The sequence below is a fragment of the Cucurbita pepo genome, chromosome LG04 (genome assembly GCF_002806865.2).
Source record: "Cucurbita pepo subsp. pepo cultivar mu-cu-16 chromosome LG04, ASM280686v2, whole genome shotgun sequence".
NCBI classification, from domain to species: Eukaryota; Viridiplantae; Streptophyta; class Magnoliopsida; order Cucurbitales; family Cucurbitaceae; genus Cucurbita; species Cucurbita pepo.
The window spans coordinates 9,443,844-9,457,482 of NC_036641.1; the positions used below are offsets into that span (position 1 = coordinate 9,443,844).

At 36.2% G+C, this 13,639-nt stretch overlaps 1 protein-coding gene and 1 pseudogene across 2 annotated transcripts; both read right to left on the reverse strand.

Annotated features, from left to right (window-relative positions):
- Positions 1-175: 175 nt before the first annotated feature.
- LOC111793951 (ATP-dependent 6-phosphofructokinase 7-like) lies at positions 176-5,711 on the reverse strand. Of its 2 annotated transcripts, none has more exons than XM_023676035.1 (14): positions 5,257-5,710; positions 4,978-5,024; positions 4,353-4,392; positions 4,035-4,097; positions 3,812-3,949; positions 3,582-3,740; positions 3,447-3,500; positions 3,126-3,194; positions 2,910-3,039; positions 2,551-2,813; positions 2,386-2,434; positions 2,158-2,312; positions 906-1,067; positions 176-580 (listed from the first exon to the last, which is right to left on the reverse strand). In XM_023676035.1, exons 1-14 carry the CDS (start codon positions 5,368-5,370, stop codon positions 533-535), a joined length of 1,491 nt encoding a protein of 496 aa, XP_023531803.1. In that variant the 5' UTR covers positions 5,371-5,710; the 3' UTR covers positions 176-532. The 2 variants fall into 2 exon arrangements, with proteins under 2 accessions (XP_023531803.1, XP_023531802.1); XM_023676034.1 differs by lacking the exon at positions 176-580 and adding an exon at positions 631-784 and having other exon boundaries at positions 5,257-5,711.
- Positions 5,712-7,775: 2,064 nt separating this feature from the next.
- Positions 7,776-10,783, reverse strand: LOC111793851 (annotated as a pseudogene).
- Positions 10,784-13,639: the final 2,856 nt, after the last annotated feature.

A 13,639-nucleotide genomic window follows, 5' to 3' on the forward strand; every position in this document is an offset into this window, starting at 1 on the left:
AAAGCATGGAAAGATGTATGTTCCTCCGATGTTCTAGTCAACTTACGCACAACTCAACTATGATCATAGAAAAACCACGTTAAACTAACGGTTAGTCATTGGCTTATGAAACTCCGATCCCTGAGAATGTATCTTTATCCCTATTTTAAAACAACCTAATTGGATAATAAGTTTATTTAGAAATAACTTTGAAACTTTATTCAAAATAGAATCAGAGAATATATATGACTAAGTCTTTCCAGCCGGATTCATTAATGTAATGGAATTCAATGAGCGGAAGAACTGTCCTTAGAAGAAAATATTTATTCAAATCACATAATCTTTCAAAAGCTGACCTCGACCTCGCTAGTTGACTCCTCCTCGTCGACAACCAACCAATAGTTGCCAGATGGGACTTCCTTGCCTTCAACCTAGCCGTCTTGTCTTATTCAACCAAGTTGACTCCTCCTCATCAATAACCAGCTAGCAGTTGTCACTTCCTCGCCTTTAGCCTAGCTGTCTTGTCTTATTCCGCCTTTCAAACTACCTTTCCTTATTGTAGGGCTTGCTTTTCGACCTTCAAACCTTCGGACGGTGCCAGCTGGAATAGGAGTTAGGCAAAATATTTGGTGATTTATGAAAAAGAATTAGTAGTAATAAAAAAGAAATATTATTTATTAAGATGGTGCATCCAGTGAGCAACCGATGAGCACAACTTGTGTGACATAATCAAGACTAAGAGAAAGATCTATCCTAAACGATCCAATACAATGGGAGAATCCTCCTTTGGTCTAAAACAATTAGCCTACAACAAACAAACAAACAAACTGAGTTAACAAGCAAAAATAACAGCCTTAGTAGGCTTAACTACAACACACTCATCTTTCAAATTCTTGACACAATTCAGTTTGAACTACATTGCTCACCGTTTCGTCCTCCGTCTTATTGTTTAACTCGTTCGTATGGTTCGTCATCTCTTCCTCGTTTACGTCTTTTGCAGTTAGAAAGCTCGGCTGGTTTGTCGACGATAGAAGCCTCGCCCACATTCTGTCAGCTATCCCAACCTTGTTCTGTTTCTCAGTAATTCGCTGCAGATTGACCAAATCAGTGTTAGTCACATTCGTCGTAAAGCTTGATGAATGAATGTCTCTACTCGTCGTTTCGTTTCCAACCGTGGTCAGATTGTTTTATGTGCACAAGGAAGGCAAGACTGACTGAAACACTAACCTAACCTAACTAGTGTGTAGTAAATAGTTTAAACTCACAAAACTTCAAATAAGTGCTACTCGATACTGTCCACTTTGGCCCATTACGTATCACCATCAGCCTCACTTTTAAAACTTATTTGCTAGGGAGAGGTTTCCACCCCTTATAAGGAATGCGCATTGTTCCCCTCTCCAACCAATGTGGGATCTCACAATCCACCCCCCTTGGGGGCCCAACATCCTCGCTAGCGCACCATTAAGTGCCTAACTCTAATACCATTTGTAACAACCCAAGCCCACCGCTAGTAGATATTATCCACTTTGGCCCGTTACGTATCATCGTCAACCTCATGGTTCTAAAATATGTCTGTTAGGGAGAGGTTTCCACACCCTTATAATAAGGAATGTGCATTGTTCCCCTCTCCAACCAATGTGGGATCACAATCCACCTCCCTTGGGGGTCCAGCGTCCTCGCTGGCACACCATTCAGTGCCTGGTTCTAATATGATTTGTAACAACCCAAGCCCACCACTAATAGATATTATCCATTTTGGCCCGTTACATATCATCGTCAGCCTCACAGTTCTAAAACGTGTCTGTTAGGGAGAGGCTTCCACACCCTTATAAGGAATGTGCCCCCTCTCCAACCAACGTGGGATCTCACAATCCACCCCCCTTAGGAGTCCAGCGTCCTCGCTGGCACACCATTCGGTGTCTGGCTCTAATACCATTTGTAACAGCCCAAGCTCACCACTAGTAGATATTGTCCGCTTTAACCCGTTACATATCGCCGTCAACCTCACAGTTTTAAAACATGTCTACTAAGGAGAGGTTTCCACACCCTTATAAGGAATGATTTCTTCCCCTCTCCAACCAAAGTAGGATCTCACATACATCCATGCATGATTCTTGGGGTATATTCTATGACTATATATGGGGGGAGTCGGGGTCAAACTCAGGGTCGAGGTCTTACGTAGAAGGGAATGTATGTCTGTCTTCCGTTAACAAGCCCACTAGTGTAGCCAGTATAGCCAGCCATTGCTCCATGCACAGCACTTTGAGCAAGCAGAGTGCAGTAAACATTGTCAGAGGCATTACTTGGAATAGCTCGGATCATGTACGTCGGATCTGTCACAACAACAGTATTATACGTCTGATATAAAATATCTAATGGTAAGAAAATAAATCACTTGGAACCTACCAATATATTTGAGGTTTATGGTCATCTTATGTTCTTTTGAAAAATGATCCTGCAGAAACAGACATGAAATTCTCAGCGAACAATGATTTGATTCAAGTGTTCTATGTACTATACGATCCAACTGAAACGAACAAATGTTTGTAGAAAAGAGGGTAGGCACTAAACCTTGATTTTCTGTGATATCCATAGCCCAACATCTTGAAGAAGCTTGTTCCCAGAAGCATCCTGCTTATTAGAATCGAGGCTTCCAGAAAGCAGCTCCTGCCCAGCTCCTTCTGCAATGACAATGACCATGTGACCGTTGTCTTTCAGACATCTTGCTATGTATTCATAGAGTCCACCAGGTCCTTCAAGATAGAAAGGCGACTCGGGAATTAAGCAACAGTCGACGTCCCTGCTCGCAAGAGTTGCATACATTGCTATGAACCCTGCACTCATCACCAGGAAACCAACATCAGGACTTAGTACGAGCTTTGACAAGTTCATATGATGTAGCTAATTATTAGCCAAAGCTGCAAACTTACCACAATAGCGACCCATCAACTTCACAAGTCCTATACCATTCTCCATACTTTCAGATTCAACATGGGCGGCGTTTATAGCACGCTGAGCCTCCTCAACAGCAGTGTCAAAGCCAAAGGTTTTGTCAATGATCTGCATCAGAACCAGACAGAATCCACTTAGAACCAGTAACTGTTCGATTTAGTACGACAATCAATGTTGGAACATGAATAACGTACCGGGATGTCGTTATCAATGGTTTTCGGGATCCCAACAACAGCAACTTTGAGCCCTCTCCTTCTGACTTCCTGAGGAACAAATAATCATTTTTTCCCATACAAACCACAAAACAGAAAGAGGATAAGCCACGAGAGATTAACATTAACAACAGATATTATTCTCTTTGGGTTTCGTGTCAATGTTTTAAAACACACTCTTAAAAGGAACGCTTCGTTCCCCTCTCCAACAGATATGGGATCTCACGTTATATCAAACCTCAATTAAAAAAAACAAGAATACACGACATCAAGACGCCAAGTTTCAGTACTTAACTATGTTACCTCATATATAGCAGCTGCTCCCTTCTGAGTTCCGTCTCCACCAATTATGTAAACCTGAGAAAAGGAACCCAATGAACTATGATCAAGAATCTAACTTCCCATTGAAATTGCACAAAAATGGTATCACATTCACACCTGATTGATGCCACGATCTTGAATGCTGTCGACTATCTTTGAAGTATCATGACCACCTCGTGATGACCCAATGACAGTTCCACCACGTTTATGGATATCATTCACGAACTTTGGAGTCAAAGGAATGGTATTCTTAGAATAGAACCCTCTATATCCACCCTGCATGTCCCTTTTCGCTTAGTAAAGCATCCTTTGTGTAGGTAAGTGCAGGGATTAAGGCAATGACTTACTTCAATTCCTAGAACCTTCTTGACACCATACATATTGTATAAGCCACAAACTAGTTCTCTGATCACGGTGTTGAGACCGGGGCAAAGACCGCCACACGTCACGATACAAGCATGAACCTCATCTGACTGGAAGTATACCTGAAACAACAAGCCATTGCAACTCAAAAACTAAAGGATGAAACTAAAAAACATACATTGAGAGAGGAATCAAGAGAGAGCTAACTCGTTGGCGCGGGCCAGCACGCCTAAAATGTACTCCTCTTGGGCCACTCTTGTGAACAACAATCTGCAAAAGCAATGAAAACAGTGATGCTTCTTGCTACATGAGAATATGATCATTTTCATATGTCAATGCTTCATAAATCTTGCCATTTAGAGCTATTTCCTCATGAAACCAGGAAATGCCATAGAATCTATCAGGACATCTTTATGCACAACCTCACATTTTGTAACGAAATCCCATAGTTAAAGATTCATTTAAATTTACAATAATATGCAAACTCCCTAGAAACTAAAGGTAAGGTCCAAGAAAAAAGCTTACCCTCTGAGGAACGGAATCATCAACATGCACAAAATACTGCCTGCAAAACATAGATTAACTTTAATCAATCCCAGCGAATGGTTGAGGATTGTTCGGAGGGAGTCCCACATTAATTTAGAGAATGATCACGAGTTTATAAGTAAATAATACATGTTCATTGATATGAGGCCTTTTGGGAGAAGCCCAAAGCAAAGTCACGAGAGCTTATACTCAAAATGGATAATGTCATACCATTGTAGAGATCTTTGATTCCTAACATGATATCAGAGTCATTCGAAAGTGTAGTCAAAAGGGACTTATGTGTCGACCTTTGTTCGAAGGCTCCAGAGAAAGGAGTCGAGGCTCGATTAAGGAAAAAATGTTCGATGGCTACATAGACCTCAGGGGAGGCTCTATGGTGTACTTTGTTCAAGGGGAAGATTGTTAGGAGGGAGTCCCACATTAATTTACGGAATGATCATGGATTTATAAGTCAGGGGGAAACTCAAAACTAAGCCACGATAGCTTATGCTCAAAGTAGACAATATCATCGTGGAGAGTCGTGATTCCTAACCTCAATCTCCTAAGCAACCATAAAAAAAAAACACATAAGAGATTAGAAAAGCACAAAAGAAGAAGCACCAACCTGACTGCAGAGTACGCAGGATTGTCTTGCAATGGATTGGAATACGTCTGCAAGCAAAACAAACCATCAGATCATCAGAAGCCAACAAACAGCGGCACCACCGAACTAATAATACGAACATCATTTACGCCCGCCAATTTTAAACAAGATTCATCAACAAAATGACTAAATCAAACAAACCCAGATTACTAAATCTGGTTGAGATCAACAACATCAAGGAAACAAGAAATCAGAAAGAAAAAAAAAAAAAAACCAGATGGGGTTGGAAAAAGAACATACAGGGAGATCAAAAATATAGTCGGACAAGTGAGGAACATCTTCAAGAACATAACCAGAATCTCCATGGACAATCTTCGCCTTGCTGCTGTTAATGTTATTAGCAGTTGTCGCCATCGCGATCCCAAACAATCATGAAACAATAAATCGACGAGGGCAAGCCACAAATCTAAATTGGTTGAACAGGAAACAGAATGGCGAAAGATATATATATATATATATATATACACACAGATATAGGGGGGGCCCTGTTGACGAATCGGTGAAAGAGTCCCGGAAAAGTAGAAATTCAACAGTAGACGCTAAAATTGCTTTCTGGGTATCATCGCTGGGGCTGAAAAGGCTCTGGTATTTTGGATCGAGAGAAATCTGGTGGCTAAAAACTGGAGGAACTACGACCACTTTCTTGTGCCATATGATTATTGTTACCATACAGTTCTTCCGATAAGAGTGGGCTTTGAGTGGCGCAATCAGACAAAAACAACCAGAAAATGTTTTAAAAATAGAAAATTTTAAAAAGGGTGTTGGAGATTCCTGAATCATTTTCCTTTTCGAAATTTGATACTCTAATCGACCACGGAACTTAATTTACTTTTATAATTTTTATTTTTTATTTTTTTTTTCTGATTCACTTGGCATTTCAATACTACTATATTTCTTTTATTAAATAAACGAAAACTTATTGGGGTATTTTATTAATAATTTGTAAACTTTATCTCTACGAATATGATTTGTAATTTTTTATATAAAATTAGTAAAGACATGTAAAGATATATATATTTTTTTCTTTTTTACATTTAATTAATCAACTTTTAAAAGTATTTAAATTTTAAAAAATATATGATTGGTTATTTATCTAAAGTCTAAAAAAATTATTAATGAGTATTATTATCATTTTTTTGAAGTTAAAATATTTGAATGTATAAAAAAATATCAAAGTAAGCATGGATAAATAGTAATAAATTATTATTATTATTATTTATCTCCTGAGTTCTAAAATAATACAATTTAATTTTAGGATTCAATTAAAATAAATAAATAAATAAATAAAGCTGACCTATTTTGTTGTTAGAAAACCATGGAAAGCTGAGTATAGTCTGTGTATATTTGAAAAATAGAAAGCTGACGTAATTTAATATTTATTTTTTGATTGACATTCCTACGATGACATACCATTTTATTTATTTATTTATATAAATCATATCCTCTTGTAATTTTAAATTTATAAAGATTACTTCTGGCTCTACATTTTATTTATGTATATTCTCTCACGTCATCCATAAATAATATGAACCCTTAAGAAAATAAAATTGGTTTGGTTTAAATGGAACAAATTTAAAAATTAAATTAATTGATTATCGATTTTTTATACTAAATTATGGTCGTAATAGTAAATTAACTTTTAATTTAGAAAATAAATGTTGCAGTTGTGTGACTATATACACCCATTAATGTTGTGTTATTAATATTAAAATGTTATTAAGGTATTGACTGTAAATCCAAAAATCAAAAAGTGAAGACCAACCAACCAACCAACCACCGCACTCACTTTGTTAAAGAATCCCGTTGGTGGAGGGAACCTGCCAAAAAAGGAATACATATTCCAATTGAAAAGCTTGAATCTCAGTCCACGTGTCGGAGTCTAATAGGAGAAGAGGAAAAGATAAGGAGGCCGAAAAACACGGGCACCTTGTGGAAAATGGAAATTGGTTTGCTATATTTTACGTTGGATTTTTTGTCTGGTTTCTCTCCTTAAAAAGAAATAAATCAATAATTATCTTAAAGTTAGTTACTTTTTGGCATTTCATTTAAAATGGTCGATTACCAGTGACAAGCAAAAAAGAGAAAGTTGTGGAACAAGTTTGGGGGATTGCATTTTTTTTTTTTTTAATAGAATTTTAGCATCCACAATTACTTTTTTCCCCTAGAATCTCAACAGTTGAAATGGGTTTAGTGTAATTTCATCTCTTTTTAATAAATTTTTAATTTTTTATATTATTTCTGTCGCATAGATTTATTTATTTTAGAAAAGATTGAATGTAGTAGAGACCTATTGATACAAACTCGAAGCTTCACACGTTTAAGTTCAAATCTACTAGTTAATCTAATATATATATATTATTATAGATAACGAAGATACATGGGCTTATTAGAAATATACCCGTACAATATATGGTGTTAGATTATATTTTTAATGGCTAAGATTAGATGGGATGTTCAAATAAATACATTCATCCCTCTTTTCAAATTTGTCCCTATCTTCTTTTACCGTTTATTAATTGATACTCAGATCATTTCAATTTCTTTATTTAATAGAATCAAATTTAGCAAGAACGGGGGAGTGTTAAGGATTATTGGGAGTAAGTCTTACATTGGTTAATTTAGTGGAAGATCATGAGTTTATAAATGAGGAATACCATCTTCATTGGTATGAGGCATTTTGGGGAAGTCCAAAGCAAAGCCATGAAAGCTTATGCTCAAAGTGGACAATATCATACTATTGTGGAGAGTCGTGATTCCTAGGGAGCCCATACCTGAAAAGCAATGATTTCCAAGAACATTGAATCGATCTGAAATTGATTAAAGTGAGAAGACAGAGTTTATATCCTCCCAACGATCATATAGAACACGAATGTGATTACCAGGCAGAACATCAGACAAGCAATCCTCCAGAAAATGGTATTGATTTGAAAACAATGGACTGTAAAAATGAAGTGTTAACGTAAACAGTTGGCAATTTCCACACGCCCGAGCAACTACAAGAACATTTCTCTTCACCACAAGCACCTATGAAATAGTTCTAGTATTCATAGAAAAAGAGAATGATGCGATCAATGTACAACTATTGTAGATTTATAACTAAGAACAATATTTTTTCACCATTTTAATATAATGCAAAAGCAAAAAAGTGTGCATTTTAGCTAACTAAATATAACTAAACTATTAGGAATAATGACTCTCCACAATGATATGATATTGTCCACTTTGAGTATAATCCCTCGTGGTTTTGCTTTAGGTTTCCCCAAAAGGCTTCATACCAATGGAGAAGAATTCTTTACTTATTAACCCATAATCATTCCCTAAATTAGCCAAGGTGTGACTCCCTCCCAACAATTCTCAGCAATCCTCCCTCTGAACAAAGTACACTATAGAGCCTCCCCCGAGGCCTATGGAGCTCTCGAACAACCTCATCCTAATCGAGGCTCAACTCCTTCTTTGGAGTCCTCGAACAAAATACACCTTTTGTTCGACACTTGAGTCACTTTTGACTACATCTTCTAGGCTCACACTTCTTTGTTCGACATTTGAGGATTCTATTTACATGGCTAAGTTAAGGGCATGACTCTAATACCATGTTAGGAATAACGGCTCTCCACAATGGTATAATATTGTCCACTTTGAGCATAAGCTCTCATGGCTTTGCTTTGAGCTTCCCTAAAGGCCTCATACCAATGGAGATGTATTCCTTAATTATAAACCCGTGATCATTTCCTAAGTTAGCCAATGTGAAACTCCCTCCCAACAATCCTCTAACATAAACTAGTTAAGAAACATATTATCGATTAGTTGAAGGTTTAAATCTCACCAAGACATTGAACTCAATAAAACTGGTGTGTGTTTAAGCCCAAAAGGACACTTGAAATTTGAAAGTTAGGCAAAAGGGAGCTGGTTTATATTATGCTACAAGTTTGCTAATCCTACTTCTAACATAACCATGTGTTTGACAAATTGAGACTGACATTTAAACTTTTGTAAAACCAAACATGTGCTAGGGCAATTTAAGTTTTTCACTTTTAAACTACACAGGTTCAACGTTTTACACTCATGAACCAAATGCTACCTATGTAAAGTGAATGAAATCATATCAATAAGGACGTAAAATGATCTTATTCTATTAAACAGAGAGAAAAGCAGTTGTAAAGTGGAAAACAGGTACCTCCTCGTTGTCATTGATGAGGAATGCTACAACGCCAATATGATGCGAGGGGCCAGATGGGAGCATGCAGGACAAAGTAGGAATTCAGTAAGTGAGCATGACATATCCAGCTTCAGCATGATGAGAGTTGAACCCCTCCTGAAAGTTACAACTCTAAAATATCTAATAATGGCTATGGAAGTTCACATTCGAGAATCTGATGCCACAGCTTTTGCAGTGATTGAAAGTGTGAACTAAAAATATCAGTTATTATCTCACATCAATGGCCACAGAAACAAGTTCAGCTTGCTCTGTTTGTAATTTGGAAGGAAAAAAAAGGTTCTAGGCACAGAGATCTCAAGAAAACTGTGGTATAAAGAAGAAAGGGAAACTTTACTTTTTCCCAGACCTTGAGCTTTCATTGGAAGAGAGATGCCTGGAGAGCTGATGCAAAGGCGTTTGCAGAAGAGGGTAGGCTCTCTGAATTAATGATGACCCCTTCGTATTCATCATTCCAGTGATCTAGAAGTTCCACGTCCACGATTGGTGTATAAATGTCAGGAGACAAAACATCAAGTGCTGTTCTTTTGGGTCCAATGTTACCATTGATGAGAATAAGTTTTCTAGTACTTGAAGTTTCTGGTAGACCATCCTTGTTCAAGATATCTGGATAATGGGAAAGTCACATTAAAGAAGAAAAATTAATTCATTTCGATTCTTTAAGAGAGGAGTGATTATATGGAAGTTGAAACCCAACTGCACCAAAAAAAGTCAATGATTGGTTAAGAATCACGGATCTCCACAATGGTATGATATTGTCCACTTTGAGCATAAACTCTCGTGGTTTTACTTTGGGCTTCTCCAAAAGGCCTCATACCAATGGAGATGTATTACTTACTTATAAACTCGTGATCATTTCCTAAATTAGCCAACGTGGGACTCCCTCCCAACAATCCTCGAACAATCTTCCACGTTGAAAGATGGAAAAAAATTCTACCTTTAGGGTAGCCCTGGAAACTTGACCATCTTGTCAAAGGAAGGCGCATTTTTCTTCCTTCTGAAGAAACAAAACTGCAGTCAGCTTCTTTCCATATAGATATGTTCAAACATGCTGGAATATTCAAATGAGTCGACGATGCACAAGTAAACAAAGGAAAAGAATATGAATAAAAGCAAGAGTAGCATCGGCAGAGCAACCACTACATTGAAAAAATGATTCAGACATTTTATCAAACACCTTATGGGCAAAAGGAATCATCCATAAACACGAGTTCATCTCCTCACTAAGACCACTTATCAACACCATCCATAAGATAAAGAATGAGAATATAGTGCATATTATTAAGCATGTCGTGGTTTTACCTGGCATTTCTTCAGAAGAATATCGAACAATTCCGCTCGGTTTATGCTGCAATTTTTGGTGGCATGTGGGATAATGTTCTTATGCTCTTCCATACCCCTCTTCAAGACACTTCAACTCAATGTCGTCTGGAATTTGAAAGCCAGATTAAAGAGAAACTCATGATTTCCTTTTCTCCCTCCCTTTTTGGTTGACCCCAAAAGCAAAAGATATATGAATATTAGAAGTGGAATTTAAGAGAATTTCTCACATTTTAAAATTTTCTTTTACTAAAAAACTAATAATAATAATAATAATAAATCCCATATCAATTGAAATATCACCGTAAGCATCCATATAAATATTTTAATTTTTATAAAAGAAATATTTGAAGTCAAACTATATATATTTGGCTTGAAATTAAATAACACTTCAATTATATATATATATATATATATATATATATATATATANGCTATAATAAGGTGCATAAATTAAATAATGTCTGTTTATATATTAATTGGAATATTTAATGTCACATGCGTATAAAATCATTATAAAGATTTTAAATTAATTATGTAAAATGACATATATGTCTGATAATTTGTTTTTTTAAAAATACAATTAAAGCCACAAAAGTAGAACAACTAATAGGATTGCATTAATTGCTATGAATCTTGGTTATCCAAATTAAAAATGCATTTATTTATTTATTTTTAAATTAAATTACATTTATGGTAGAGACTTTTAAAAGGATAATTAATATATTATTTAATAAATTAGAGTTAAATTGAAATATGTGGTTTTTTTAATGAGTTTTTTATCCAACAACTAAAGACAACCATTTAAACGGTATACACTAATTGCCCATGTTCGAATTAAGGTATTATGATTTGTTTATTACTTTGTTTAAATAAGTATTAAACAAATAAATTAAAACTAAAAAGCTACAAATATATATATATATATATATATATAATGTTGTTGAAGTAGGATAGAAGCTATTTGTCCTAGGTTGGGGACAATAAATTTTTTGGTCCATTTTATTTCGACAACAATAATATGTAACCATATTTCATTAATAATTTTATTTTTATGAAAAAAAAATCAATTGAGCGGGATTCAGGTACGACATTTTCGTCCCACCTAAGTTGTCAAATCTCATCTCCGACTTTGATACTCACAAAATTAAAATAATTGCTAAAAATTATTGGAGAAAAATATACCCTTTGAAAAGTTTATTCATAAAATAGATTTTTTCTATTTATAAACAACGACCTTTTACAATAATATTATACTTATATGGATGATGGTATATGGCAGAAACATCACCTTCAGTCTCTCTATAAGCTATTGGATGTCCTTCATCCTAACAAGCCTACTAGGGTTGAGAGAGTTCTTTTTTTGGGATCGAGTGAACGATCTCATAGTCCTCCACTGATAGCCTACAAAGTGCTTATTTATATCAAACGTGTACGATACCCGACAGCGAGGATGAGACAAATGCTGCTTGATTGTTGGTCATATGATGGGTAGCCTTAGTGTATATGTCAAAAACCGATTGAAAAGCTCGAACGACAAATGCATCTTCTTTACTTATAAACTCATGATTTTTTCCTTGATTAGCGAACGTGAGACTCCTCCCAACCATATGTAACGAAGGAAAGAAAACCCATTTACAAAAAGACTTGGATTTAATTAGGGTTTTAAAAGAGGAAAATTGGGAAAGGGAGAGTGTTGGTGGGGGAAAGTGGAGGGTTCTGAATCCCATCATTTGGTCTGTGTATTTGTGAATGAGAATGTGAGAACAAAACGTGAAGCCAAGCAATCATCTTATTGTTTTTTTTTAGGCTTTTAATGAAACCATGTAATATTGAAATGTTTGATGTGTGTGTGCTTCTGGTCCAAGTTTCCATAGCCCCTTTTTAGGGTTCTTAATCAGCTCTAATTACAGGCCTTTTCTAGTGGTCCTTCTTCCACTTCTCTCTCTACTCTTGTTTTTCCCTTTCTTATGAAGCAACTTCTTCTTCTTCTTCCTCTTCTTCTTCCTCCTCTCTCTCTCTCTCATCATTCATGCCCAAAAGGCATCATGCCCACTCATCAACTCATCACCTTCTCTCACTTTCACGCTCGTTTGGAAACATTTCCCTAGCAGACGCATTTTAAAGTCCCTAAAGGGGTGGATTTGGGGGCGGTCCCACATCGATTGGAGGAATGAAAGAGGGCCAGTGAGGACACTGGGCCCCGAAGAGGGGTGGATTGTGATGTCTCACATTGGTTGGGGTGGAGAACAAACCACCATTTATAAGGGTGTGGAAACCTTCCCCTAACAGACCGTTTTAAAGCCTTGAGGGGAAGCCCGAAAGGAAAAATCCATAGAGGACAATATCTGCTAGCGATGGATCTGGGATGTTACAAATGGTCTTGAGAGCAAACCCGAAAGGGAAAGTCCAAAAAAGACAATATCTACTGGCGGTGGATATGGGTTGTTATAGTAAAAGACGATCAAACACAATCAAAGTTGTCATTTTTATATCTAAATTCATATAATTAAAAGAACAATATCTGGTAGTAGTGAAACGGGTTGTTACAGTAAAAGACGGTTCAAAACACAATCAAAGTTGTCATTTTTATATCCAAATTGATATAATTAGGTGAATTAATTAGATTATTTTCTTCACATATATACCTTAGTTTCAACTTTAAACCAACGTCTTGATTCCATGAACTTTTTTATTAAAGCTATGTATTTAATTTGAAATTAGCATGTTCCACCGCAGTCTTTGGCTATCCAAAAGCTACCCAAGTTTTATACTTTCGTTTTGTATTATCAAAGTTGTGGATTGTTTGGAGACGAGTCTCACATCGACTAATTAAGAGGTTGATCATGAATTTATAAGCAAGGAATACATCTCCATTTTAAGGAATCCAAAAACAAAGTCATTGAGTAAACAATTATACAATTATGGAGAGTCATGAGTCATGAGTCATGCACTTAACTTAGTCATGTCAATAGAATCTTCAAATATTGAACCACGAAATTGAGACCCTAAAAAATGTAGTCAAAAGAAGAAGTCGAGTCTCGATTAAGGGGAGGCTTAGGTCTATAGTGTCGTGAGCATTGTTGGAAG